The sequence below is a fragment of the Macrobrachium rosenbergii genome, chromosome 13, assembly GCF_040412425.1.
Source record: "Macrobrachium rosenbergii isolate ZJJX-2024 chromosome 13, ASM4041242v1, whole genome shotgun sequence".
In the NCBI taxonomy this organism is placed as follows: domain Eukaryota; kingdom Metazoa; phylum Arthropoda; class Malacostraca; order Decapoda; family Palaemonidae; genus Macrobrachium; species Macrobrachium rosenbergii.
The window spans coordinates 51,258,929-51,268,631 of NC_089753.1; the positions used below are offsets into that span (position 1 = coordinate 51,258,929).

At 46.5% G+C, this 9,703-nt stretch overlaps 2 protein-coding genes across 3 annotated transcripts in view; one reads left to right on the top strand and one right to left on the bottom strand.

The window, feature by feature from the left end:
- The window catches only part of LOC136845304 (guanine nucleotide exchange factor for Rab-3A-like), a 292,347-nt gene that overhangs the window by 24,577 nt on the left and 258,067 nt on the right, over window positions 1-9,703 (top strand). The gene's annotated exons all lie outside the window — the stretch shown is intronic.
- Window positions 1,565-2,278, bottom strand: LOC136844804 (protein NYNRIN-like). Its single transcript, XM_067114043.1, has one exon. The coding sequence runs from the start codon at window positions 2,276-2,278 to the stop codon at window positions 1,565-1,567; it is 714 nt and encodes a 237-aa protein (XP_066970144.1).

Genomic DNA, 9,703 nt, shown 5'->3' on the forward strand with positions numbered 1-9,703 from the left:
GACTGGCCTCTATTCCTCTCCCCACCCTAAGCTCTCTTCCCACGGGCAGGGAGCGGACGCGCCGTTACAAGCTGGACCGGGCGATCGAGGCAGGTAAGCACATAACGAGAGCTTCTGTTCTATTTCCTTTCAGGTTAATAGAAGCAACCCCACTCCCTCCTCTTGCAAGGGGAGGAGGGAGTCCATGACTTTGAGACAAACCCAAAACTTGTATTTGCCTTATTGTCATCCGACGTCAATTCTTCCTAGCCTACTTTGCTTGAACTGACGTTTCCTCTTTCATGCAAAGGGGCCCAGAAGTCTGACAACTGATCCTGCGTTTCCTACAACCCGATCTTTTGTCAGAGGCAGTTTTTTCCTTTCCTCGCTCTTACAACCAGGAAGGGAAGACAAGGTGGTGAACTCCAGTCAGTTCAGAGAGACTTTTTTCAGATTCCTCCCTCCAATCAGTAAGTCTCCTAATGTAAAGGACCGAGGGTTTGTATATTGTGTCGGAACAAATAACAATTTTTAAAGTAAATTGTATTTTCCTAACTATACAAACCCGAGGTCCTTTACAATTATGCCCACCTCATGCCACCCCTCAATCTGTACCTGGGCCGGAAAGCAAATTGGAATGTATACATCCGGGCAGGCGGTGCTCCCGCCTCCCGGACAGTAGTTAACTGCCTATACCACCTTGTTTGAAGTTCAACGGCCGTTTCCAGCCTACGTCTAAAAGTAATCTCCTAATGTAAAGGACCTCGGGTTTGTATAGTTAGGAAAAATACAATTTACTTTAAAAATTGTTATTTTAATAATTGGATCTGCGTGACCCGTCGCGCCAGGTGTGACGAATTGTAGAGGCAAAGAAAATGGGACGTCACCGTAGAAAACTCGCTCAGCAGAGACTTTACAAATACTCCCCCCCCTCCAACACGTGGTAACATCTGATTAGTCGGCGTATCTGCTGGGGCGCTGAAGGGTGTCGCGGCTACGTGAGGACATCGGGGAAACACCCTGTGTGTGGGGGCGGCTGGCTGCAGTGCTTCCGGGGGTGGCCGTGTGCCCGCTTCTTACGGGGGGCCAGCTGCGGCGATGACTGTCCAGGTGGAGGGTGCGGTGTGGTGACGTCTGTGTCCTCCTCCAGGAGGGCGGGCTTGATGTGGTCTACCGACACCCAGTTGTTCTTCCCATGAAGGGCGAGCAGGAACGCCTTGTTGTTCCTCTTCAGCACGCGGAAGGGCCCCCTGTAGGGCCTGGTCAGTGGCGGGCGGACGGCGTCATCCCTGACGAAGACGTGGGTGGTGGAGGACAAGCCGGGTGGCGTGAAGGTGACCGACCTGTCAGTATATGTCCGCTTGCAGGGGGGAAAACTTGCCGACTATGTCGCGAAGCCTCTGGACAGATGGGTTGTGGCAGTCCTCTGCAACTAGCTCGCCTGGGACCACGAGGGGCTCGCCATAGGTTTTCTCAGTTGCGGACGGGGCGCCGTCGGCCCTGGGGGTGGTTCTCAGCCCAAGGAGGACCCACGACAGCTGGTATTTCCAATCCTCAGCGGTGCAGCGGGCCATGAGGGACGCCTTCAGGGACCTGTGAAACTGCTTGACCAAGCCGTTGGCTGTGGGGTTATAGGCTGTGGGGTGTTATGAGCTGTCCCCAGCAGCTGTGCCAGGGCGGACCACAGTTTGGACAGGAAGGCGGGGCCCCTGTCGGTTGTAGTATGGTCAGGGATGCCGAAGCGGCTGATCCAACTGGAGAGTAGGGCCTCGGCGCATGCGCTGGCGGTGGCTTCTTGCTTGGGCGTGGCTTCGGGCCACCTTGTTGAGCGGTCGACCACCATCAGGAGATGTCTGGCCCCACCTGACAGGGGAAGGGGCCTGACGATGTCGATGTGAACATGGCCGAACCGCCGCCCTGGCTGCGGAAACTCGCCTATTCCAGACTCGGTGTGACGCCCCACTTTGCTGGTTTGGCACTGCAGGCACTGCCTTGCCCAGGTCCTCGTGTCCTTCTGCACACCGTGCCAGACGAACTTCTCTGACAGCAGCTTGGCCGCCGTCCTGCCGGAGGAGTGGGACAGCCTGTGGATGAAGTCGAATACCTGGCGGCGGCAGGAGGAGGGCACCAGGGGGCAGGGCTGGCCGGTACTGACGTCGCAGAGGAGATTTGGGCCCCTGGGGGCGAGGGGCACGTCCCTCCACTTCAGGGACGTGATGGCGGTGCGGTAGGCTGGGGTCTCTGGGTCAGCGGCCTGCTCCCTAGCGAGGTCCTCGTAGTTGATCCCGAGCTGCACCATGTTAAGCTCGACTCTGGAGAGGGCGTCGGCCACAGGGTTCTTCCTGCTGGGGAGGTACTTGACGGAGCAGGTGAACTCCGCGATGGCCCCGAGGTGTCACTGCTGCCTGGAAGACCATGCGTCCCCCTGCTTGGTGAAGGCGTGGACCAGTGGCTGGTGGTCCGTGTAGATTGTGAAGGGCGTGCCCTCCAGGAGGAACAAAGTGCCGGACTGCTTGGTATATTGCGCAGAGTTCCTGTCGAAGGTGCTGTAGCGGGCCTCTGCCGGGTTGAACTTCTTGCTGAAGAAGGTGATGGGCTGGCAGGCGCTGCCGACGATCTGCTCCAGGACGGCTCCACAGGCGACGCTGCTGGCGTCCGTCGTCAGCTGGAGGGGAGCGGTGGGGTCCTGGTGGGCCAAGGCGGTTGCCTCGGTGAGGGCGGCTTTCGTCAGGGAGAAGGCCTGCTGCTGGCTGGGTCCCCACTCTAAGGATTTTGGTTGGCCTTTCAGGGTTTCCAGTGCACGCTTGCGGTCCTCTCTGGACAGCGGGAAGATTGGTCTAACGGCCCGTGTCGACCAACATCATCCTGCTGGAGACGGTGTCGTGGACGTAGAAGCCTACTGGCTCTGGGCCCCTGGGTTCTTCTGTTGCCATGGCGGCCTGTCCTGCTGGCCGCCACCTCCCCCGTTTTTTGGACGGGCGAATGAACATGGCGGCTGGCAGTTCCGGGCGTCCTTGCCGAACCGCCTGTGGTAGTGGCAAGGACCTGGGGGATTCCACCTGCTATGAGGCGTTGGGTGCCTCCTGGTGACGGCGTTTACCCCTCTCTGCGTCCCCTTCCTACTGGATGGTGGTGACGGGGAGTGCGGGCGCTGGTGCCTGCTTCGTTGCCTTCACGGAGTCCGTTAGGTGCTGCGCCGTGCGGATCAGGACCTCGAGGGGCATGGCATAGGGCTCAGGGATTTGAGTGCAGACCTACGGGAGGAGCTGACGGAGGAGGAGCTCCTGCGACAGGCATATTTCGAGTTGTTTTCCACTGCCGTCGGTGTTGGGGAGGGTGAGGAGGTCCTGTATCATGCCCTATGACTCCATGATGCTCTGGTCCTGACGCGGGCTGACGGCGAGGTCGAGGGCGCGGGCGGCCAGCTCAGCGACCGGCAGGGAGCATGTCTCGAGGAGGGACTTCTTCAGGAGGTGGTAGGTGAGGGGGCATGTGGCAAACACCCACGGGACAAGTTTCCTGTAGATCTCCTCCGGCAGGGCATTGAGTACTGTGTCTGCTTGTAGCACCTCTTCATTGAGTTCCGCCAGCCTGAATTGACTCTCGACCCTGTACAGCCACACCGACGGGTTCCCCTGCGTGAAAGGCGGCAGCTTTATGGTCAGGGCGGCCTTTGCTTGTCCTGCCGGGCAGGGCCCTGGGCAGGGGAGAGTGCGGGGCGTGGGCAGGGTTGTGGAGAAGCTCGAGGGCCTCGGCGCGGGGGCGGGCACGGGTGATATGGGCGGGAGGTAGACATCCGAATCCACGAGGTTAGCGGTTAATTGAATGAGGGAGGGGATGTCCACGTCCATGCTCGCTCTTGCCCTCTTAATTGGAGTGGGATACTCGCATCAAAACGCACTTGGAAGCGCGCCGTGTGAGTCCGTTAATGACGCTGGTGATTTGCCGACGAGAGTCAGCACGCCCGAATGCTGGTTACAGCGCCGTTGTGAGTCCGTTAGGGGCGTAGGTAGTTCCTGGAGCCAAGACTGAGTCACCGTGTGAGTCCGCTAATGGCTCCGGGAACCACTCAGGGGTCACCACTTTAAGAGGTGCAAAAGAAACGAGCAGGAAAAATTTACTGCTGCTTTTTATTGGTGACTCAGGCAGTTTATATAGCAGCAGACTGACATCACGCCGCGGAATACAATGAGAACAAGGGTGACCTGAGGTCAATAATAATTAAAAATAAATATGGTGAACGAATGCACATTGAATTATACAAATGGACAGAAATGGAGTTGAATACAATCTGATGCCTGCGAAAGAAGAATACATGATATACAAATTGGAGACAGGTAAATAATTATATACATAGTTTAAATGATTGGGTCTGCATGACCCGTCACTCCAGGTGTGACGAATTGTAGAGGCAAAGAAAATGGGACATCACCATAGAAAACTCGCTCAGCAGAGACTACAAGTTTCCCAAGCTACCTCTTTTAATAAAGCTTTATAGTTTGCTTGGCTGACCGGGTGTTTTTTCCAGCTGTACTAACCCACCATCCTGTTTTCAATGTGGTAGTCAGTTAATTGTAACAGTAGGTAGGATTCATTCCAAATAATGTGAATTTTCATGATAAAATTAATTATTTGGGTAATAACCTACTGTTAAAGTGGAAACCCACTCAGCCTCCCCACATCTTAGTGGGTTGTCAGGAAGAGTTCTAACAAGAACATAAACATTCTGAAGCCACCTGGTTGGGAAAACTAGTGATTATAGACAGTCTAACCAGGTCAGCCATGCTTCTTTTGTTTTTTAAATGCCAATAGTACCTAGCGGCGCAACGATATAAGCGATCTTTAACAGCAGATAAATATCCAAATAATTTTATCATGAAAATTCACACGTCTAAAGGTAAAAACTGACATAAAAACTTTGATAGTGATGATAAAGACACCTTCAATGTCTTTACTCAGAAATTTTTCTTATGTTGCAGTAACCTTAGCTCAATTAGTTTTCTTGGTACCCTCTACCTGTAACTTGGTAGCGTGCCAGATGCCTTCTCAAGGGCCATAAATGTCAAGTATATTGTCTTTCTCTTTGTAAGGTACGTTGTCTTTAGTTGCTTCATTGTTATGACTTGCTGTTGTTGACCTCTGTCATGGAGGCTAGCGAGTAATTATTGATTTTGGTAATTTTTCTCAGCCTTTCCTTCAGCACCTCCAGTATTGTCTTGGCATGCTCAGTGTTATTCCTGTATAATTGCCATATTGTAGTGCATTCCCTTTTCTCTTTTATAATATTGTCATCATACTCTTATCTCACTCTTTTTGTCCTATCTTTTCCTTTGTAAGGTTTTCATATATAATATTCAGGTCAGCTTATTGATGGTAGGTGCTCATGCTGCTTATAGTAGCTCACTTGTCATGCATGACCTGGATCCTGGGGCTTTTTGCACGTTTCATCACCCCAAGGGTTCTTTTAACTCCTTTTTATGGTTATTCTCTATTGGTACCTGTACCATTCCGACTTCTAGTTTGTATTCATTTTTTTTTTCATTCAGAAGATTTCAAAATATTGTCTCAGTTGTGACTATATATTTTTCTGTTCAGCCTTAATTTCTCTATATTCATATTTAATATACATGCCCAATTCACATCTTGAATATCTTTCCTTGTCCCCATTGCCATCATGGGTACTTTCATTTTTCCTTCTGCTGTGTTGAGATTTTGATTCCATAACTCTTAAAGCTTCCTCTTTGCTCTTGCCATCTACTTTTTAGCCTAATTATACCTCAATTATGCATGTTGGCTTTGTTCCCGTGTCAGAGCTTGAATTTCTCTTCTTTTCATTTGCCTTTTGTACGTCTTGATTCCACCACTATATCGCTCCATATCCATTTCTCGATATCCTTTCTTGGTGTCACACCAACTATTGCTGCCTTTCATATGCCCTCTTTCATTGTTCGTTTCCATATTTTTGACATTCTTCTGGCTGTCTCTTTCGTTATTTCCTTTCATCTTCCCACTGTCCAGTGAGCTCACAGCAGTTGTATGTTGTGTTGAGCGTGACTCATCATTTATAACAGTCCAGTCATTTTCTTTTATTCTGTCTTTACTACTCGTAATAATACTGAAATCAATTTGCATATCAGCTTCTTTCCTGTGAAAGTTAAGCCTCTGTGTAGAAACAATTTCATGAACAAAAGCAGGTCTATTTTGTTTTCCCTGAAAATTAACTATAGCACGTAGAATTCAGTCGTTCACATCACGAATATGGATAATTGTTTTTATTTATCTATGTGGAATGCCTTTTAATTCTCGAGCCACCCAAAAACCTAAAGTTTGTAGAAGTAAATGATGTGTCCCCTGAAATATTCGGTATTGTAAGTTGCCAATACATTGTAAGGTATATTTTTGAAAAGAGCTCTTAATTCTCATTATATTGAATCCCTTAAACACTATGCACAAATTATAAATAAAAAAATTAATAAAATTTCGACTTATAAGGTAACACAATACCGGCTCCCCCCCCACCTCCATAGCTCATACGGCAAAACTGCGACCAGTAAACACCCCTAGGTTACGTTAGGTTTATATTTTTAGTTTTTTTTAGTGCCCTATCATTTCCTTGCCATTTTTGCATGAAAACCCCAAAATGGTTTTTCATGCAAGAATGCCTGGCTGGAGTCTTATTGACAACTTATAAAATTTTACCGAAAATTCCGTCAACAAAATATTAGTTTTGTTACCCTTTGTTATCGTTTTCTATATTTAAGAAACGAGTAATATAGAGAGTTGTTTTAACTGTAACTAAGATAAAAATGTATATGCCAACGTCTCCTGAAGCAATATTGATGTCATTATCTTATTCTAGCGTATTGGATTACGTTTCCTTGAATATGAAATGAAGTTACGCAAATTAGTATTATGCATAGTAGGGAAACGGGGATATCCAGTGGTATTTGGCGGGGGGCGCCGCAGCCTCTCTGGCCAGGTCAGGGTACGGCGTTCTAGTAAAGGTTAAGTTTGGTCCGTTTCACGGTCGGATTTCTCACGCCCACCCCTGTCTCCTTACTCTGTATTCGCTCAACGAAATAAGCCATATCATGGAATGAATGGATAATTTACAACCAGTCTTTATTTTAGCACAATATAGGCTGTGTTAAGAATCCTCTTAGTTTCAAAACTTTATAAAAACTCTTTCGATAAACAGGCCTAAGATGTACGATGTCATTAGGAATGCAGGAATGTTGTGGAATGCAGGCGTCAGGAATGGATTCTTAAATATTTTTATCATTTAGTAGATACTATAGATTTTTATGTCGACTTAGTATCTTTGCGGATGAGCACAAGCTTAGTAATACAGTGCCTGTTCCAAAGGGTGGGATATCTGCACACTGCAGATATGCCAATCTCTATTCTCCCTGTGCTCTCCGAAGTTGCTGAAAAACTTAATTTTAAACCACTATATAAATATATTGAATTTAAAGGATTGTTAGCTGATAATCAATATGCATATAGGAAGCAGCTAGATACTTGCGATGCTCTCTTAGGCTTGACATGCCATTTGCAAGGGAACCTTGATAAGGGTTTTGAGTGCAGAGTAGTTCAGATAGATTTTAGTGCTGCTTTCGATTTAGTAAATCACAAAGCACTTATTTATAAACTTCAGAATCCTGGAGTGGGACGGGATCTTTAGTGAACCAAGGCCTCTTGTGTCTGGAGTTCCACAGGGCAGTGTTCTTGGTCCGCTGTTATTTTTGGTGTATACAAGTGACATGGTTGTTGACCTGGAAAACAAAGATTGTTCAGTATGCCGATGATACAACAGTAAAGTCTCCACTTTGGAGAGATGAAGCTGCCCTCAGCCTCAGTCAGGACATGGACCGGATCAGGAAATGGTGTAGTCAGTGGCGTATGAGGCTGAACTCAGTAAAACAAAAACACTGTTGATTAGCAGATCTCGTACAGATTTCCCACCCCATCCTCCCCTACAGGTGGATGGAACCTTGCTGAACGAGTCTGAGGCTTTGACTATTCTAGGTGTAACCTTTGACTCACGTCTAACTTTTGGGAAACATCTAATGGAAGTTTGAGCAAATGCCGCACGAAAGTTAGGTATTGTTTGTAAGGCCTCATATATTTATAACTGATAAAATCAGTACAACCTGTTTTAGGTCGTTTGTTCTCCCTTTACTAGAATAGCCTACTGTTCTCCAGTGTGGGTGTCTGCTTCTGCCAGAGATTTATCTCTTTTTAGATAGAGTGGTTCGTGGTGGTAGGTTTCTGTTTCCTAATACTAGTAGTAGTTATGACTTGGACCATCGACGGATGGTCTCTTGTTTGTCAAATTTTCATAGGTTGTATGTCAGCAGAGAGCTTTCATATTCACAATTGATCCCTGATCCCTTTATCTGCCGGGAGCAACCAGATTCGTTGAACAGTAGCACCAATATGCAGTAAGAATGTGCCTGGCCGTCGAACTTCTCAGTTCCATAGGTCCTTTATTCCTCACACTGTTGTACTGTGGAACAGCCTCCCAGAGGAAGTCGTGCAATTGGAACTGCATAAGTTCAAGCGAAGGTGCAATACATTACTTAAGTAATACTGTTCTCCTTGCATTTTAATACATTTTTATCTATTTGTTAATTTATTAATTAGATTTTTATTTTAATAAGTGGGAGCTCTTCGTTCTGTATTTCTCTTTACCTCGTCTTACTTCTTCCTAATGAACACCATATTCTTTGAAAGCTTGAATTTCAAGTCAGTGGCCCCTGTGGGCTTGTTCCATATGATTAGGTTTCGTCTTCCAAATAATAATAATAATTTCATGAGAAGTTAAGTTTTCTAGTGTACAGCATACAGTTTTTCCCATTCAGACGTGGTGGAATGTATCTTAATTATATACCCAGGGCCACTTGTATACTAATTAATACGATGGGTCAGTGTTATCAGCTACTGCACTCATATATGGCATCAACCTTTCTCTGGGTTTTTTAAAGACACTGTATTGTTTTCAGTATCTTGAATCCTTAGCCCTGTTTGAACAATACTAATTCTTACATATGAAAACCTTTCTAAACAAAATCCTGCGCTCTCCTAGTCTCTTTGCATACAGTATGTTTACTTAATGCATATGCCATCGTAAGATTATTGCAATTGGTATTAACTTTTTACAAATTCATCTGACTCTTATCACACTTACTAGCACGAAAATATAAAAATTTAGCTCAAGGGCCAAGCACTGGGACCTTATGAGGTCATTGAGCCCTGAAAGGGAAATTGAGGTACCTGAATACTGAATCCATTTAGTCTCTAGTCCATAGGCTTTATATTCCTTTGTTGCTACCAGTTGTTTCTGTACCTGCTAACATTTACATAATCACCTCTGCACAATTTCTGTTCACATTTCTTTTCAGGATCTCCACCACCTCTGTCTTCAGATCACTGCTCCAGTATTCATTGTGCTCATTTTCGCAAGTATAAAAAATTGACTGGTGCCATTTTTCTAAGCTTTGAACCACCTGATGAGAGGTCATTTAAACATTTTGAGTTTTATGAGCCAACAGGGTGGATTGTTTGTATTATAAGACTTTGAATTATGTTAAAAAATACATAAAAATAGTCAGCACAATTTTTCATGATCCTTTTTGAAGGTTTAAGTGTTAGGAAATAATCTGTAGCATTGTGGAATACCGTTTGTACAATTATTGACAGATTTCAGGAGTTTCAGAACTTT